The sequence below is a fragment of the Ciconia boyciana genome, chromosome 26 (assembly GCF_034638445.1).
Source record: "Ciconia boyciana chromosome 26, ASM3463844v1, whole genome shotgun sequence".
NCBI lineage: Eukaryota > Metazoa > Chordata > Aves > Ciconiiformes > Ciconiidae > Ciconia > Ciconia boyciana.
In genome coordinates, this window is record NC_132959.1 from 2528071 (window position 1) to 2545094 (window position 17024).

At 70.9% G+C, this 17024-nt stretch overlaps 4 protein-coding genes across 6 annotated transcripts; 2 read left to right on the forward strand and 2 right to left on the reverse strand.

The window, feature by feature from the left end:
• Positions 1 to 1774: 1774 nt before the first annotated feature.
• POLR3GL (RNA polymerase III subunit GL) lies at positions 1775 to 5394 on the reverse strand. Its single transcript, XM_072846490.1, is given in 9 exon segments — positions 1775 to 1983; positions 2125 to 2238; positions 2384 to 2457; positions 2558 to 2614; positions 2710 to 2778; positions 3539 to 3668; positions 3783 to 3796; positions 3799 to 3911; positions 5339 to 5394. Coding segments are annotated over 9 exon segments (714 nt in total). The 3' UTR covers positions 1775 to 1896.
• On the forward strand, positions 4976 to 8389 carry ANKRD34A (ankyrin repeat domain 34A). Of its 2 annotated transcripts, none has more exons than XM_072846842.1 (2): positions 4976 to 5674; positions 6376 to 8389. In XM_072846842.1, the coding sequence occupies exon 2, from the start codon at positions 6439 to 6441 to the stop codon at positions 7798 to 7800; it is 1362 nt and encodes a 453-aa protein (XP_072702943.1). In that variant the 5' UTR covers positions 4976 to 5674; positions 6376 to 6438; the 3' UTR covers positions 7801 to 8389. The 2 variants fall into 2 exon arrangements, with proteins under 2 accessions (XP_072702943.1, XP_072702944.1); XM_072846843.1 differs by having other exon boundaries at positions 6572 to 8389.
• A 2809-nt stretch (positions 8390 to 11198) lies between these two features.
• LOC140644030 (gonadotropin-releasing hormone II receptor-like) lies at positions 11199 to 12730 on the forward strand. Its single transcript, XM_072846491.1, has 3 exons — positions 11199 to 11687; positions 11812 to 12016; positions 12234 to 12730. Exons 1-3 carry the CDS (start codon positions 11199 to 11201, stop codon positions 12728 to 12730), a joined length of 1191 nt encoding a protein of 396 aa, XP_072702592.1.
• Positions 12731 to 13255: 525 nt separating this feature from the next.
• On the reverse strand, positions 13256 to 16799 carry RBM8A (RNA binding motif protein 8A). Of its 2 annotated transcripts, XR_012039760.1 has the most exons (7): positions 16689 to 16799; positions 16184 to 16243; positions 15862 to 15939; positions 15403 to 15539; positions 15059 to 15195; positions 13559 to 13812; positions 13256 to 13509 (listed from the first exon to the last, which is right to left on the reverse strand). XR_012039760.1 is itself a non-coding variant. In XM_072846844.1 (6 exons), the coding sequence occupies exons 1-6, from the start codon at positions 16753 to 16755 to the stop codon at positions 13767 to 13769; spliced, it is 525 nt and encodes a 174-aa protein (XP_072702945.1). In that variant the 5' UTR covers positions 16756 to 16799; the 3' UTR covers positions 13256 to 13766. The 2 variants fall into 2 exon arrangements, 1 of the variants encoding a protein (XP_072702945.1); XM_072846844.1 differs by having other exon boundaries at positions 13256 to 13812.
• Positions 16800 to 17024: the final 225 nt, after the last annotated feature.

The window sequence follows — 17024 nt, forward strand, 5'->3', positions numbered from 1 at the left end:
GGGGCACCTGGGGACCCCATTATCCCCCCCCCCCCCAATCCCGGGGGGGTTTGGGGCCACGGGAGGAGACGAGCTGGAAATACAGAAATCGACTTTAATCCACCCAAAACTATTAAAAACATCGGAAAACTTAAAAAGCTGCCACAAAAAAGGGGGGGGGGGAGTGGGGGGACCTTGGGGCCCCCCGTCACCCCTAAAGCCACCTCCCAAAGGGACAATCCCACCCACCGCTGCCTTGGGGACAAGGCGGGGGGGGCCTTCTCCCCCCAACCCCCCCCCCCCGGGGTTCGGGACCCCCCAAGTTGGGGGGCAGCGGGGTGTCCCCATGTCGTGTCCCCCCCCAGCTGCCAGCACCCTGGGGTGCCCCCAAGGCTGGGGTGTCGGGTCCTGTGTCCCGTCCGTCCGTGTCCCCCCCGTCCCTGGAGCACAAGTGCCACCTGCAGGCTGGAGAGGGCTGGGGACAGGGACACGGGCGTCTGCGGGGGCTGGTGACAGGGGACCCCCGTGTCCAGGGAGGGGCGACAGGGGACCCCGTGTCCCTGGGGGCTGGTGACAGGGGACCCCGGTGTCCAGGGAGGGGGTGACAGGGGACCCCGGTGTCCCTGGGGGGCTGGTGACAGGGGACCCCCGTGTCCGAGGAGGGGGTGACATGGGACCCCCGTGTCCCTGGGGGGCTGGTGACAGGGGACCCCGGTGTCCAGGGCAGGGCTGGTGACAGGGGACCCCGGTGTCCCTGGGGGGCTGGTGACAGGGGACCCCCGTGTCCAGGGAGGGGCTGACAGGGGACCCCGGTGTCCAGGGAGGGGGTGACAGGGGACCCCGGTGTCCCTGGGGGGCTGGTGACAGGGGACCCCCGTGTCCAGGGAGGGGGTGACAGGGGACCCCGGTGTCCAGGGAGGGGTGACAGGGGACCCCGTGTCCCTGGGGGCTGGTGACAGGGGACCCCGTGTCCAGGAGGGGGTGACAGGGGACCCCCGTGTCCCGGGGGGGCTGGTGACAGGGGACCCCCGTGTCCAGAGGGGGGGTGACAGGGGCCCCCGGTGCCCAGGGCAGGGGTGGGGACAGGGGACCCCGGTGTCCCTGGGGGGCTGGTGACAGGGGACCCCGTGTCCAGGAGGGGGTGACAGGGGACCCCGGTGTCCCTGGGGGGCTGGTGACAGGGGACCCCCGTGTCCGAGGAGGGGCTGACAGGGGACCCCCGTGTCCAGGGAGGGGCTGACAGGGGACCCCCGTGTCCCTGGGGGGCTGGTGACAGGGGACCCCCGTGTCCAGAGAGGGGGTGACAGGGGACCCCGGTGTCCAGGGCAGGGCTGGTGACAGGGGATCCCCGTGTCCAGGGAGGGGTGACAGGGGACCCCGTGTCCCTGGGGGCTGGTGACAGGGGACCCCGTGTCCGAGGAGGGGGTGACAGGGGACCCCGTGTCCAGGGAGGGGGTGACAGGGGACCCCGTGTCCCTGGGGGCTGGTGACAGGGGACCCCGTGTCCGAGGAGGGGTGACATGGGACCCCCGTGTCCCTGGGGGGCTGGTGACAGGGGACCCCCGTGTCCAGGGAGGGGCTGACAGGGGACCCCTGTGTCCCTGGGGGGCTGGTGACAGGGACCCCCGTGTCCAGGAGGGGGTGACAGGGGACCCCGTGTCCCTGGGGGCTGGTGACAGGGGACCCCGTGTCCAGGAGGGGGTGACAGGAGACCCAGGAGTCTGACAGGGGCTGGTGACAGGGGACCCCGGTGTCCGAGGAGGGGGTGACAGGGGACCCAGGTGTCTGCGGGGGCTGGTGACAGGGGACCCCAGTGTCCCAGGGGGGAGCTGGTGACAGGGGACCCAGGCATCTGGGGCAGGGGGCGACAGGGGACCCCGGTGTCCCCGGTGGGGGGGTGGTGACAGCGGGGGGGGGTCAGTAGACCGCCTCGTCCATGTTGTCATCGCTGTCGGCGCCGAAGTCCTCGCCGTTGTCGAAGTAGGACATGATGTAATCGGTCTCCTGGGGATGGGGGACACGGCGGGGGTCGGGGTGGCCCCCGGCCCCCCCCGCCCTGCCAGGGCCACCCCACGGCCGGGACGGCCGCACCCATCGCCCCAGCCGGGGTCCCACTGGGATGCGTCCCCCCCCCCGCCATCTCACTTCTTCGTGCTCCTCCTCGTCGTACTCCTCTTCCTCCTCTTCCTTCCCTTCTTCTTCCTCCTCCTTCTCCTCTTCCTCCTCCGACGTCACCTCCTCCTCCTTCTTCTCCAGGCTCTGGGGGGGTTCAGGGCAGCCCCTGCAGCATTAACCCGGGGGGACACACACACCCCCCCCCCCCAAAATCCAGCCAGGCCACCCCGGCGGGGTCCCCCCCACCGCCACGGGGCAGGGACGGTGGCTGAGCCTTCGGCCTCGTTACCTCCAGCTTCTTAATGGTCTCCTCCTTGTCGAGCGCGACCCGCTGCTTGCTCTTGGGGATGAGGATGGTGGTCCCTGCGGGGGGCAGAGGGGAGCGTTACCCCCCGGGGGGGGCAGAGCCCGGCCCCACGGCGGGGACGGGGGGACAAGGGGGGACACAAGGGGGGACACTCACTGCCTTTCCGCAGCCGCCGCACCCGGATCTTCAGCTCCCGCGGCAGCCGCCTCCAGTCTGTGGGGCAGAGCGAGGGGCTGGACCGGGCCCCCCCAGCCCCATGCCAGTCCCCCCCCGGTCCCTGTCCCCCCCCTTGTCCCCTGTCCCCCCACCTGGGTTCCAGTCGATGGCGCTGTCGACGGGGCTGGAGATCTGGTACTTGTCCGAGTAGCGCTCGATGTCTGGGGAGCCCAGCGCAGGGGTGTCGGGGGGGCACTGGGGGGCACCCGTGGGACCCACGCTGCGACACCCAAGGGTGCCAGGTGGAAACAGCCGCAGTGGGGCCCGGTGCAGCGGGGCTGGGGGTCACAGCAGTGGGGCTGGGGGGTTACAATAGTGGGGGTGGGGGCTATGGGGCTGGGGGCTATGGGGCTGGAGGTCACAGCAGTGGGGCTGGGGGTGATGGGGCTGGGGGGTCACAATAGTGGGGGTGGGGGCTATGGGGCTGGGGGCTATGGGGCTGGAGGTCACGGCAGTGGGGCTGGGGGGGTGATGGGGCTGGGGGGTGACAATAGTGGGGCTGGGGGCTATGGGGCTGGAGGTCACGGCAGTGGGGCTGGGGGTTGATGGGGCTGGGGGGTCACAATAGTGGGGTGGGGGCTATGGGGTTGGGGGTGATGGGGGTCACATCAGTGGGGCTAGGGGGTCACAACCGGAGGGGAGGGGCTATGGGGCTGGGGGGGTGTCACATCAGTGGGGCTGGGTGGGTGATGGGGCTGGGGGTCACGGGGCAGCAGGGCTGGGGACTATGGGGCTGGGGGGGCTATGGGGCTGGGCGGGGTGTGACGGAACTGGGGGTCCCAGCACGAGGGGCTGGGGGCGATGGGGCAGCGGGGCTCAGACGCCCCAGGCACCCTCCCCCGCCCCCATTCCCCCACCCCCGCTCGAAGGGGGTGCGGGAGGATGGGGGGGGCACACCCGGCCCCCCCGGCCCCCCAATACCTCTGCGGGGCGCCCCGGGCTTGACGAAGTAGGGCAGGGCCCGCATGGCCCCGCGCAGCTCCTGCTTGAGGGCCAGCACGTACTCGCCCTCCTCGCCCCCCGGCAGCGGGGCCGCGCGCTGCTCCAGCGGCTGCGCCCACACGTGCGATGAGCGCGGCCGTGCTCAGCCGGGCCGGCGGGGGGGGACGGACACAACGGGGAGGACACAGGGCGGGGACCTCCCCCCCGCCCCCCCAGCACTTACCGGGAAGAGGGGGAGGGCTGGAGGGTGGGGGGCAGCGCGTCCCCCTTCCCGATGCCCACCGCCTCCACGTTGAAGGTCATCTGCCCCCGGCCCCGGCCCCGGCCCCGGCCCGCCCTGCCTGGGGGGGCCCTGGGAGGAGGGGGAGGGGGGGGTAAGGGAGGGGGCAGGGGCAGCCCCCTTGTCTGGAGGGGGGCAGCCCCCCTGCGCTGGGGAGGGTTTGGGGACCCCGGGGGGGCAGCAGGGATGTGGGGCAGCCCCGGGGGGGGCACAGGGAGTTATGGGGCAGCCCCCGGGACACGGGGAGGGCACGGGGGAGCGGGGGTGGAGAGGACAAGGGGCGGCCCCCCCGGGATATGGGGACACGACACGGGGTAGCCCCCCCCCCCCCGGGACACGCGGGGCCGCCCCCCGGGACACGGGGGACACGGGGCAGCCCCCCCGGGACAGGGGGCGCGAGTGGGGAGGGGACGGGGGGACGAAGGGGGTGGAGGGGACACGGGGCAGCCCCCCCCGGGGTACGGGCACACGAGGGGGGACACGACACGGGGCAGCCCCCCCCCCCCGGACACGGGGGACACGCGGAGGCGCCCCACGGGACACGGGGGGACGCCAGGGGGGGAGGGGACAAGGGGCAGCCCCACGGGGACACGGGGGGGGACACGGGGGACACACGGCGCTGCCCCCCCCCGCCCCGGCCCCGGTACTCACGCCGCGCATGCGCAGCCGCTCCACGTGTGTCCGGGGCCGCTGCGGCCACCCGGCGTTCGAAAGGGGCGGGGCGTGGGCGCCAAGGCCGCGTTGATTTGCTCGTGGCGGAGCCAGTCAGAGGGGAGGAGACGGAGGGGGCGGGGCGAGGGGCGGGGCGGAGGAAGGAATGAATGAATGAATGGGGCTGGGGCGGGCATGAATGGGGCGGGGATCGGGGCGGGGGCCGGGGGGCAGAGGGTCCCCGCCCCCCGGCCCCCGCCCCACGGCCCCCAGGCCCCCCGCCCTGGAGCATCTCAGCCCCCCAGCGCTGTGGCCTCGCTGACCCACAGCCCCCACTGCGCTGTGGGTCCCAGCCCCTCTGCCCCGTGGACCCCAAGATCGCCCTGGTGTGACCCCCAATCCCATTGCGTTGTGGCCCCCAGCCCTGCTGCCCCATGGCCCCCAGCCCCACTGTGTTGTGGCCCCCCGGCCCTGCTACATTATGACCCCCAGCCCTGCTGTGTTGTGACCCCCAACTCTGATGTGTTGGGACCCCCAGCCCCACTGCCCTGTGGCCCTCCCAGTCACCGACACCCCATGGCCCCCAGCCCCACTGTGTTGGGACCCCCAGCCCGCTGCACTGTGACCCCCAGCCCCTCCGCACTGTGACCCCCAGCCCCGCTGCACTGTGACCCCCAGCCCCTCCGCACTGTGACCCCCAACCCTGCCACACTGTGACCCCCAGCCCCTCCGCACTGTGACCCTCGTCCCCTCCACACTGTGACCCCCAGCCCCTCCGCAGTGACCCCCAGCCCCGCTGCACTGTGACCCCCAACCCCGCCACACTGTGACCCTCGTCCCCTCCGCACTGTGACCCCCAGCCCCTCCGCACTGTGACCCCCAGCCCCGTCGTGCTGGGCCCCATGGCGGCTCTCTCCCTTGCGCAGGCTGCTCGGCGCAGCGGGTGCGTTGCCGGCTGCGCCGTGGGTGATTCATCCCGCTCCAGCCCTCCCCGCGCCAGCGGCTGCCAAAAATAGCGATGCAGGGGGGGGAAAAACCCTCCGAATAACCTCCCCTGCCTTCCCCCCGCTCCGCCGGCAGCGGGCCGGGATGGCGGCCACCGGGCGATGTCCCCGACACCGCCGTCCCCGGGGCACCTGGGACCGGGACCCATCGCGGGGGGATACCACGCTCCGGTTACCATGGTAACAGAGGAAGGGATGGAGGGATGGGGGAGAGAGGGGCTGGGGGGGGGGTCCCTCTCTGGGGTGTCCCCCTACCCGGGGGGACGGTGCAGCCCCCAGCGCCAGGCCCGGAGCGGCGGCGGCCGGCGTCTTGCTGGGGGGGGGCAGCTGCCAGCCGAGCTGGTGAACTGGGGGCACGGGGGTTGGTGGTTTCTCCCCCATTTTCTTGGCTGGTCAGAGCTGAGGAGCAGGATGAGCTGCGGTCACCATGGGAACCGTGCAGGCAGGGATGCGGGAAGGGATGGGGGTACGGGCAGGGGCTGCGGGGGGAGATGGGGGTACGGGCAGGGGCTGCAGAAGGGATGGGGGTACGGGCAGGGGCTGCAGAAGGGGTACAGGAGGGGGTACGGGCAGGGGGTACGGGCAGGGGGACGAGGAGCACAAGGAGGGGGGCAGGAAGGGGATTTGGGCGAGTAGGGGAGGGGACAGAGGCGGGGGGCAGACGGGGTAGGGGGGTACGGGCAGGGGATGCGGGGGGAGATGGGGGTACGGGCAGGAGGCCCGGGGGTCCCCGTGCCGCGGGCTGCGCCGCGGCGGCTGGTGGCATCTGCAGGATCCGTCCCCTCGTGGGACCCGGCTGGGGAAACCGAGGCAGGGAGCTGGGACTGCCCCGTCCCGGGGGGCTCGGGGGGGGCTTCAACGTCCTCCGTGTCCCCTTGCAGTGAGCGGGCGACGCTCCCGGGCCAGCACAGCCACCCGCCGTCCCCGCTGCCGTAAACGCTGCGATGCCCAGCCCTGTCCGCCGGCCTCCCGGTGCTGCCGGGCCGCCCGGTTTAACCATGCTACCGGCAGACGGTTCGGCATTGCTGCGAGCCGTGGCACAGGGCAAATTCCGTCTCACCCGGCTCTTGTTGGAAGGGGGAGCCTACATCAACGAGGGCAACGCTGCCGGGCAGACACCGTTGATGGCCGCGTGCCGGGCCGGCTACGCCGACCCGCTGGAGCAGCCCCGCATGGTGCGGTACCTCCTGGAAAACGGCGCCGATCCCAACATCCCCGATAAGACGGGCAAGACGGCGTTGATGCACGCCTGCGCCGAACGCGCCGGCCCGGCGGTAGCCACCATTTTGTTGGCTCACGGTGCCGATCCCAGCGCCCGCGATTACGCCGGAGCCTCCGCTTTGGTTTACGCCATTAACCGGGGGGACCGGGAGACGCTGCAGGTGCTGTTGGATGCCTGCAAAGCCCGAGGGAAGGAGGTGATCATCATCACCACCGACACCTCGCCCTCGGGTACCAAAACCACCCGGCAATACCTAAACTCGCCCCCTTCGCCGGGGCTGGAGGAGAAACGCTCGCCGGCGCTTTGCATGTCGCCCTCCGACATCGAGGTGCGGACGGCGGCTTCGCCGGCCGGCAGCGAGAAAGAAGAGGAGAGGGACGTCTTCTGCTTCCCCCCGCCACCGCCGGCACCGGTCACCGCCGTACCGGAGCCGTCCCGCGCCCGGGGGCGGCCGCTGAAGCGCCTCAATTCGGAGCCCTGGGGGTTGGTGGCCCCGGGGACGGAGGGGACGCGGGGACCCTCCGAGCGGGTGGTGGCGGGGATGGAGGGGCTGAGCCTGGGCGGGCGCCCGCGGCGGCACAGCGTGGAGGGCCGGGAGGCGGCGGGGCTGCCGGGGGCCGCCTGGGCCGAGCGCGCGCCCCCCGCTTGCCCGCAGCCGCTGGCGCGCCGCAACACGGCCCCCGAAACGGCGCGGGTCAAACCGCCTCGCCGGGAACCCCCCGAAATGGAGGGGCACCCCTGGGCCGGCTCGCCGCCTCCGTCGCCGGGGCGAGGCCGGCACTGTGCCGCGGCGGCCATGCCGCCGCCAGCCGCCGAGTCCCCCCCGGGCACCCGCCGGCGCCCGCCCGGTTTGCTGGAGCGTCGCGGCTCCGGCACCCTCCTGCTGGAGCCCTGGGCCCCGGGGAGGGCCGGCTTCTTGCCCCCGCTGCACGCCGGCCCGCATCCCCCCGGCCTCCGCGGCCCCCCGGCCCCCGGCTCGCCCAAGGGGCGTCGCAAGCTGCTGCGCCGGCACTCCATGCAGACGGAGGAGATGCGGCAGCTGGCCAACTTCCAGAGCAGCGCGGCCCTGGAGCCGGGCAGTTAGGGACCCCCCGTGTCCCCCCCAGAGCGGGCGGTGCCCGGATGCCTGGCTCCTGCTCCCGCCATCCTGGGGGACCCCCCCGTGAAGGGACCACCCCGGGCGGCCTCTCTGTCCCTGCCCAGCTGCCCCCCTGCCAGCGCGGGGCCTCCCTGTGCAGGCGGTGGCAACGTTCACTCTGAACCCTACTGACGACTGCGGGCACATGACAATTCTTCCATTGCTGCCGTTGGCAGAAACTTTGCACGACCCCAGATTCCTTCAGGTGCCGGCATCCCCCCCTCCCCCCCCTTCTCCCCTGCATCTTCCTCCCGCTCCCTCCTCATCCTCCCAGCAGCGCTTTTCCCTACGGACTTCGGCAGCAGCCGCCGACTGCCCAACCTGCCCCACGTTTGGGGGTGCCCACGTCCCCACCGGCGCCAGGCGCTGCTGGGGGCTGGGTGCCGTGAGCAATAACAGCCGCCGGAGCCCCGCGTCCCCGAGGGTCCCTCCCCAGGGGTTCTCCCCCACCCTGGGGCGCGGGGTCCCAGCGAGGGGGTGCGGGGCGGGAGCGGGCGGGGGGGCGGACGCTGCCGGCGTCCCGGTGAATAAAGGTCCCAGCACAGCTCAGCCCGTCTCCGAGTGTCGGGAGGCTGGGGGGCCGCGCGCCCTGGGCACGGGCAGGGTGGGGGCCAGCACATCTGGGCACCCCTGGGTGCACGAGGCCTGGCACAGCCGGGTGCCGGCACCGCTGGGCAATGGGGCGCATGGGGACTGGAACTTTTAGGTGCCAGCGTATCTGGGTGCCGGCACATCTGGGCGCCAGGGTGCACGAGGCCTGGCACAGCCGGGTGCCGGCACAGCTGGATGCCGGCACATCTGGGCAACGGGGCGCATGGGGACTGGAACTTTTAGGTGCCAGCGTATCTGGGTGCCGGCACATCTGGGCACCCCTGGGTGCACGAGGCCTGGCACAGCCGGGTGCCGGCACCGCTGGGCGCCACGTGCACGTGGACGGGCCCACGGTGGCACCAGCACATCTGGGCAAGGGGGCCCCGCGGGCTCTCGCTGGCAGACGTGGGGGGTCCCGAGCCGCGGGGCGGCCGTGGGAGGGGGCGGCCCGGCCCCCGCGTTCACCGCGCTGTCCCCCCGCGGGGACACGGCGCGGGGCCCGGCGGGCGGGCACGGGCTCGGCCCCGGTGCCGGTGCCGGGGGGGGGCCGCGCCCAGGGGAGAGGCGGGGCGCTGGCGGGGACGCCCGCGGGGCGGGGGGCAGCCCCGCAGAGCCGTGCCGGGGTGCGGGGAGCCGGGGCGAGGCCGCGGCCGGGGCCGGCCCGTGCCGCAGCGGGAGGCTGGGCTGTGCCGGGCGCTGGCGGCACCGGCTGCGGCAAGCGCGGCCGGGCAGCGCTGCAGAGCGGTACCGCACCGGAGGGGCTGCGGGCGGGGGCCACCGCTGGGGCTGGGGACGCTGCTGCTGGGGCTGGGGGACACTGCTGGGGCTGGGGACACTGCCGTGGGGCACTGCTGGGGCTGGGGACACTGCCGTGGGGCACTGCTGGGGCTGGGGACACTGCTGCTGGGGCTTGGGGACACTGCTGGGGCTGGGGACACTGCTGGGCTTGGGGACACTGCCGTGGGGCACTGCTGGGGCTGGGGACATCGCTGGGGCTGGGGACGCTGTTGGGCTTGGGGACACTGCTGGGGCTGGGGACACTGCTATGGGGCTGGGGACACTGCTGGGCTTGGGGACATCGCTGGGGCTGGGGAGGCTGTTGGGCTTGGGGACACTGCTGGGGCTGGGGACACTGCTATGGGGCTGGGGACACTGCTGGGCTTGGGGACATCGCTGGGGCTGGGGACGCTGCTGGGGCTTGGGGACACTGCCATGGGACAGTGCTGGGCTTGGGGACATCGCTGGGGCTGGGGACACTGCTGCTGGGGCTTGGAGACACTGCTATGGGGCTGGGGACACTGCTGGGCTTGAGGACACTGCCATGGGGCACTGCTGGGGCTTGGGGACACTGCTATGGGGCACTGCTGGGCTTAGGGACATCGCTGGGGCTGGGGACACTGCTGGGCTTGGGGACACTGCTGGTGCTGGGGACATCGCTGGGGCTGGGGACACTGCTGGTGCTGGGGACATCGCTGGGGCTGGGGACACTGCTGCTGGGGCTTGGGGACACTGCTATGGGGCTTGGGGACACTGCTGGGCTTGAGGACACTGCCATGGGACACTGCTGGGGCTTGGGGACACTGCTATGGGGCACTGCTGGGGCTGGGGGACACTGGTGGGGCTGGGGACACTGCTGGGGCTTGGGGACACTGCCATGGGGCACTGCTGGGGCTGGGGACACTGCCGGGGCTGGGGACACTGCTGTGGGGCACTGGTGGGGCTGGGGACACTGCTGGGCTTGGGGACACTGCCATGGGGCATTGCTGGGGCTAGGGGACACTGGTGGGGCTTGGGGACACTGGTGGGGCTGGGGACACTGCTGTGGGGCACTGGTGGGGCTGGGGGCAGTGGCAAGGGCCAGTGCTGAGGCTGGGGTGGGGGACACTGCTAGGGCTGGGGACACTGCTGGGGCTTGGGGACACTGCTATGGGGTTGGGGACAACGCTATGGGGTTGGGGACAACCTCCGGAGGGGGCACCGCCGAGGCTGAGGGCCGAGTTGGGGGGCACTGCCGGGGGTGGGGGGGACGACACCGCAGGGGCTGGGGACACCGGCCGGTGTGCTGCTGGGGGGCTGGGGACAGCGCTGGGGCTGGGGGGAGGACGCTGCCACGGGGCGCAGCGGGGACGGGGGCAGCACCCCTGGGACAGCCAGGCCCTCCCCCCCCCGGGCTCTTCCTCATCCTCGGCCAAAAACACCCCACAGGGGACGAGGGGCAGCCGGGGTCCCCGGGGGGCTGGGGACGAGGAGGTGGCTCCACCACGGACGCGAGGACGGGGACGCCGCGGTGACGAGGGGGCTTTTCTAACCCCCGCAGGGTTATTCCCCGGGAGAGGAGGAGGAGGAGGAAGGACACCGAGAGGGGGTGATGCTGGGGGACACGGGTGACCAGCCTCGTCCCGCTGGGTGCTGAGGGCTCCGGGGGGCGAGCGGCACCCGCGGGTGCTCCCAGAGCCAGGGGGGTCCTCGGGGAGGGGGGGGACACGAAGCCCCTGTCCCCAGCCCAGGGCCGGGCTCCTGCATGCGCCGCGCCCCAGCAGGGAGAGGGGACCCGGGCGGGCGCCGTCGCTGCGGGTCCCCCCCGGGCTGAGACCTGACCAAACTCGGGGCCGAGGAGCAAGGACCCCGCCGGCAGAATCGGGACGAACCCGAAAGATGCTCGGCGTCACCGCGGCAGGACGCGGTGACGGCGCGGCCGGGGACGAGCCCCAGCGGGTCCCCGGGCTCCCAGCCCCACGGCGGCCACCGCCGGCATGAACGTCACCGGGACGGCGGGGAACCGGAGCTGCGCGGGCGCCGGCGAGGAGCCCGTCCTGCTGCCCACCTTCTCCACCGCGGCCAAGGTGCGGGTGGCCGTCACGTGCCTCCTCTTCCTCTCCTCGGCTTGCTGCAACGGCGCCGTGCTCTGGTCAGCCGCCCGGGCGACGCGGCGGCGTCCGCCCCGCGTCCGCGTCCTGATGGCCAACCTGGCGGCGGCCGATCTGCTGGTGACGGTGGTGGTGATGCCGTTGGACGCCACCTGGAACGTCACCGTGCAGTGGTACGGGGGGGACGCGGCGTGCCGGGCCCTGATGTTCCTCAAGCTGGCCGCCATGTACGCCTCAGCCTTCGTCACCGTCGTCATCGCCTTGGACCGTCACGCCGCCATCGTCAACCCCTTGGCGGTGGGCTGCGCCGAGAGGAGGAACAAGGCGATGCTGTGCGCGGCGTGGGCGCTCAGCGCCGTGCTGGCTCTGCCCCAGGTGGGCGAACCCCCGCCCCGGGGTGGGAGGGAGACCCCGGAGGGGGCTAGGAGGAGGAGGATGACGATGACGACGATGGCGGCGGGGGAAGGACGGACGCTGACGGCCCCGCGGCCCCTTGCAGGCGTTCGTCTTCCGCACGGTGAGCCGGTTGCGGCCCCGCCGCTTCGTGCAGTGCGCGACGGTGGGCAGCTTCGGGGCGCGCTGGCAGGAGACGCTCTACAACATGTTCACCTTCGCCTGCCTCTTCCTCCTCCCGCTGCTCGTCATGGTGCTCTGCTACGGCCGCATCCTCGCCGCCATCTCGCGCAGGATGAAGGACGCCCGCGGTGAGAGCACGGGCCGGGCCCGCGCCGCTCCCCCACCCTTCCTCCGTCCCCGCTCGCTTCTCCTCCTCCTTTTTCTCCTCCCGATGCTGCTGCTGGGGCCCGGCGCCCCGCTTGGGTCCCCTCTCCCCAGCTCGTTAACCCGGCGCTCTGAACGCACCCCGGGGCGACGCGCTCCTCCTCCCGCCCTCCTACCCCTCGCTCCGTTTCCGCCCCGCAGCCTCCTCCCAGGAGATCCAGCTCCGCCGGTCCTACGACAACATCCCCCGGGCCAGGATGCGCGCGCTGAAGATGTCCATCGTCATCGTCCTGACCTTCATCGTCTGCTGGACGCCATACTACCTCCTGGGCCTCTGGTACTGGTTCTCCCCCGAGATGTTGACGCGGGAGAAGGTGCCGCCGTCTCTCAGCCACATCCTCTTCCTCTTCGGCCTCTTCAACACGTGCCTGGATCCGCTCATCTACGGGCTCTTCACGGTGCGTTTCCGGAGGGAGACGTGGCGCGCTTGCCGCTGCAGCCGCCGACGGCACGAGCAGGAGGTCGCTTCCGCCCTCACCGGTTCCTTCCGCGTCTCCACCGCGGCCGTGCCGGCCAGGAGAGCCGGCAACAGTCGGGGGGGATCCGGAAAACACGAGCTGGAGGTGACGGCGGGCGCAGCTCCGCCGGGACGCAGGTGCGAGCTGTGCCGGAGGAGGACGGCGGAGAGCTTCATGTGACGGCGAGGCCAGGCCGGACCCGCGGCAGAGCGAGGGGACCCCCCGAAAACGGGACGGGGGGTGACGCGAGGGCTCTGGGCCACCGCGGAGCCGCTCCACGATAAATTCCGATTATTTTCTCAGCAGGAGCCCGTCTTTGGGCCAGGGGATGGTTTAACCGGCGCTGTGGCATCACCGGCGCATTTCCGCGCCGCGCAGGGTCTAACGGCACCGGTAACGCGCGAGGAGCGGTAAGCCAGAAGCAACCCGGGGGGGGGAAATAAATCAAATTTAAACCGTGCCCCTTCACCTGCGCTGGGGGACGGGGAGAATTCGACACCAGAGCCGAGCTACACAGAAAGCCCGCTGACCCGACGGAGAACGGCACGGGCCACGTAAAGCTGGCTCTGCCAAACGCTATTTTAAGGAAAAATGGCTTTTTCAACTCCTAAGTTGCTCTGAGGCAGCCCCGGGATCAACAGCCGTGACAGCGACACCGACCGATTTTAGGCAGATCTAAAATTTAGGCACGAGAGGAATTGGGGCTCGGTTACAGCTTCGCGGAACGTTTAATTAAGGACAAGTAACGAGAGGACAATTCTACACAAAACGGGAGTTATCGAAAAGGCGGAGTTCCCTCGCAAACGTCAAGTCGACAGAATAAACCCCTCAGGTGATTTAAGGAACGTTTGCCTGGGGTATAAAAAACCAGCTTCTCTCCAAAAGAGCGACCAAAACGCCAGGTCGCTCGCAGGCGTAACCAAACGCTTAAAAACGTCGCGGTCTGAGGCGTCACCGGGCTCGGGGGCTGCACCCGCCACGACCACACGCGGAAACAACCCCCGAAACCTCGGGTGTTGCTTCTTCACTCAGGTTTTCTTGTTTGAAAACAATAAAATCTTGTGAGAAGCCAATTTCCCGAAGCGCTGAACTGTTTTACTCCTCCAGCTGTTCCTCAAATGCCCCGTCCCCAACGTACAACCCCCCCCCCGCCCCAGTTTCCCCTCCCAGTTCTCCCAGTTTGGACTCGGAACGCACGGGTAGAAACGAGGCTCCATCATCGGCGTCTCCTGTCCGGACTCCTGCTCCGTCGGCGCCCGCCCCTGGAAGAGAGGACAGAGCACGTCGGGGTTGTTTATCGGGATTTTGAGCCCACGCGGTGATTTCACGCTCTCTAACCTAGCGGCCTGCTACGACGGAGCGATGTCATTGGCGGACAACTGATGTCATCTACCTGCACTGCTACAGGGACCCGCGTACGGGCCACGCCGCTGCGTTGGAGAGCTACGGGTGTTGGGCGGACAAGGAGCGGGCCACGTCCGAAGAGCTACGGCTCAATGTCCGAGCGGAAACCAGTAACGAGCGGTGGCCCTCAAGGGTCCGTACTGGGACCGTCATCGACGGGATCAAGCGCGCCCGCGGCAAGGCGACCCCGAGCTGATGCGGCGGAGGGAAGGGACGGCATCCGGAGGGACCCAGGCTGGAGGAGCGGGCCCACGCGAAGCTCGCGAGGGGGTCCGAGGGCGGGGTCCTGCGCGCGGGAGGGGACAATTCCCGGTCCCAGCACAGGCTGGGGGGACGGATGGGCACCTGCGGAGGAGGACTCGGGGGTGCTGGTGGGTGACAAAAGGGACGCGAGCCGACGCTGGCAGCCCAGTGGGCCAACCGTCTCCTGGGCTGTGTCACCCGCAGCGTGGCCAGCAGGTCGAGGGAGGGGATTCTGCCCCTCGACTCCGCTCTGGTGAGACCCCCCCGGGGCGCTGCGTCCAGCTCGGGGGTCCTCAGCACAGGAGAGACGTGGACCTGTGGGAGCGGGTCCAGAGGAGGGACACGAGAATGGTCCGAGGGCTGGAACAGCTCTGCTGTGAGGACGGGCTGAGAGAGCTGGGGTTGTTCAGCCTGGAGAAGAGAAGGCTGCGGGGAGACCTTCTTGCACCTTTCAGGACTTATAAGAAAGGTGGGGACGGACTTTTTGGGAGGGCCTGTAGCGACAGGACAAGGGGTGATGGTTTTAAACTAAAAGAGGGGAGATTCAGGCTAGATGTAAGGAGGAAATTGTTTACGCTGAGGCTGGTGAGACGCTGGCCCAGGTTGCCCGGAGAGGTGGGGGATGCCCCGTCCCTGGAAGCGTTCAAGGCCAGGTTGGACGGGGCTCTGGGCAACCTGACCTGGTGGAAGATGGCCCTGTCATGGCAGGGGGGGTGGATGAGATGGCCTTTGAAGGTCCCTCCCCACCCAAACCGTTCCGTGTATTCGCACCAGCGCAGGTTCCGGCACTTTCTCGGCCAGGCGGACGAGCCAGCCCGTGGCACGCCGAGGTCTCGCTCGCGCCTGCGGCTCGGCCCTTACCTTCTCTTTCCTTTCGGGGGCCCTCGCACGAAGCACCAATCCACGCTGATGGGCTGCCCCATCAGCTCCTGGCCGTTCAGCCCCTCCATGGCCGCCTGCGCCTCTTTATAGGTCTCGTACTCGACCAGAGTGTATCCCTAGGGAGCGGGAGGGAGGGAGCGTGAGCCACGGCAGATGAGGGGAGCCCGGCGAGGGGCCGGGCACGGGGATAATCCCTCCCCGAGCCCTGTTCGATCCCGGCCTCCGCGGCAGAGTTCGAACGCCCCACAAGCCAAAACGGGAGGCAGCGAAGCCACCGAGAGGCTCGAGGGGCAAGCGCAGCCGCGCCGAGCTCCCCTTCCTACCTTCAGGTAGCCCGTCCGTCTGTCGAGGTTGAGGTGGATGTTTTTTATCTCGCCGTACTCCGCGAATTTGTCGTGGATGTCTTCTTCCGTCGCCTCCTCGTGAACCCCCGTGACGAAGAGAATCCAGCCCTCCACCGCTGCGGTGCGAAGGAGATGAGTTACGCCGAGCGCAGGGCGTGCTCCCGCGTCAGCTGTGGGGTCTGAGGGATGGGGTCCCCCCAAAAGCTGCGGGGAAGCACGGAGCGAGCCGTACGCGGGTGGGAAGGGGAGACGGAGCCCCGGAGTCCAACGTCCTTGGCTTAGCTGGAGATAAATCCCAGCAAGGCGGGGAAAGGCTCAGTCCCAGCAAGGTCTGAACCCCGGTAGGGAGCCAAAGACCCCGTATTCCCCCACCATCTCCCCTCCCTCCGGTAAAGCCCCCGCGGTGAGGGCTGGGAAGGTGCCTCTGGCGATACTCACACCTCTGAGGGCCCGGCTCATCCCCGTCCTGCTCCACGCTGTCGTAGTCCTCGCGCACGCGGGCCCGCGAGCCCTCCTCTGGGCGCGGCGAAGGGGGGGAAAGAGAAATGGGCGACCGGTGCCATCACCCAGGAGGACGCCAGGGCCCGGAGAACCACAACCCCATTTAAAACTCCCCAAAAGCACGAAGGCAGCCGGGGTTTCGCGCCCGACCGCTCCCCGAGGGACGCCAGGGGAAGCGTTTCACCCAAACGGGGAGACGGAGGCCCGGAGGGGCGGGGGGCACCGGGACGGAGGGCAGAGCGCGGCGGGTGCTCCTCACCTGAGCCGAAGCCTCGGCCCTTCCGCTTCTTGGCTTTCTCCTTCAGCTTGTGGATGCTCTCTGGGGGCGAGAGGGGAGCGGGTCGGAACCGGGGAGGGGACCCGGGCCCGGCAGGACCCCGCCCGGGCCAGGCTTGGTACTGAGGCTTGTGGGGAGAGGGGGAACCGGGCCGGGCCCGGTGGGGGGACCCCAAAGGGAGAGGGAACGGGAGCCGGCAGGGCCCGGCGGCCCGAGGGGAACGGGGGGACGGGCCCGAAGCCGGGTAACCGATACGGGAGGAGGGACCCGAGCTGAGTCGGTCCCGAACCGGGGCTGCGAGGGGGACACACGACACAGGAGCAGGGGTGACGGGCCCCGCTGTGACAGGGACGCGGCTGGGAGCTGGGCCCCAAGCGGGAGGAGGCGGGACCCCCGGGCCGGCCCGGGGCGAGGAGGCAACGGGGCGGAACCGGGCCGGGCCGGGCCGGGCCGGGCCGTTAGGGGACAGCCCCAGCACCGCCCTCACCGTCGCCATCCTCGTCCATGGCGAAGTCCTCGCCTCCCGCCTCATGTAGATCCAGCACGTCCGCCATCTTGCCGCTCCCGCTGCCGCCGCCACCGCCGCGGTGCACGCCGGGAAGCGCGCCGGAAGCACTGCCGCCATCTTGAGAAGGGTGTGTGGCGGAAGAGTCGAAGGCGCCATCTTGGGGAGGGCGGGTGGCGGAAGAGTCGAAGGCGCCATCTTGGGGAGGTCAACGCATCTCGTCAGCCCGCGCCGCCATGCTGGGAAGGGCGAAGGCGCCTGTCCCCCCAAACTGGGGCTATACTGGGGCCGTACTGGGGACCACTGCCACCCCCCGGG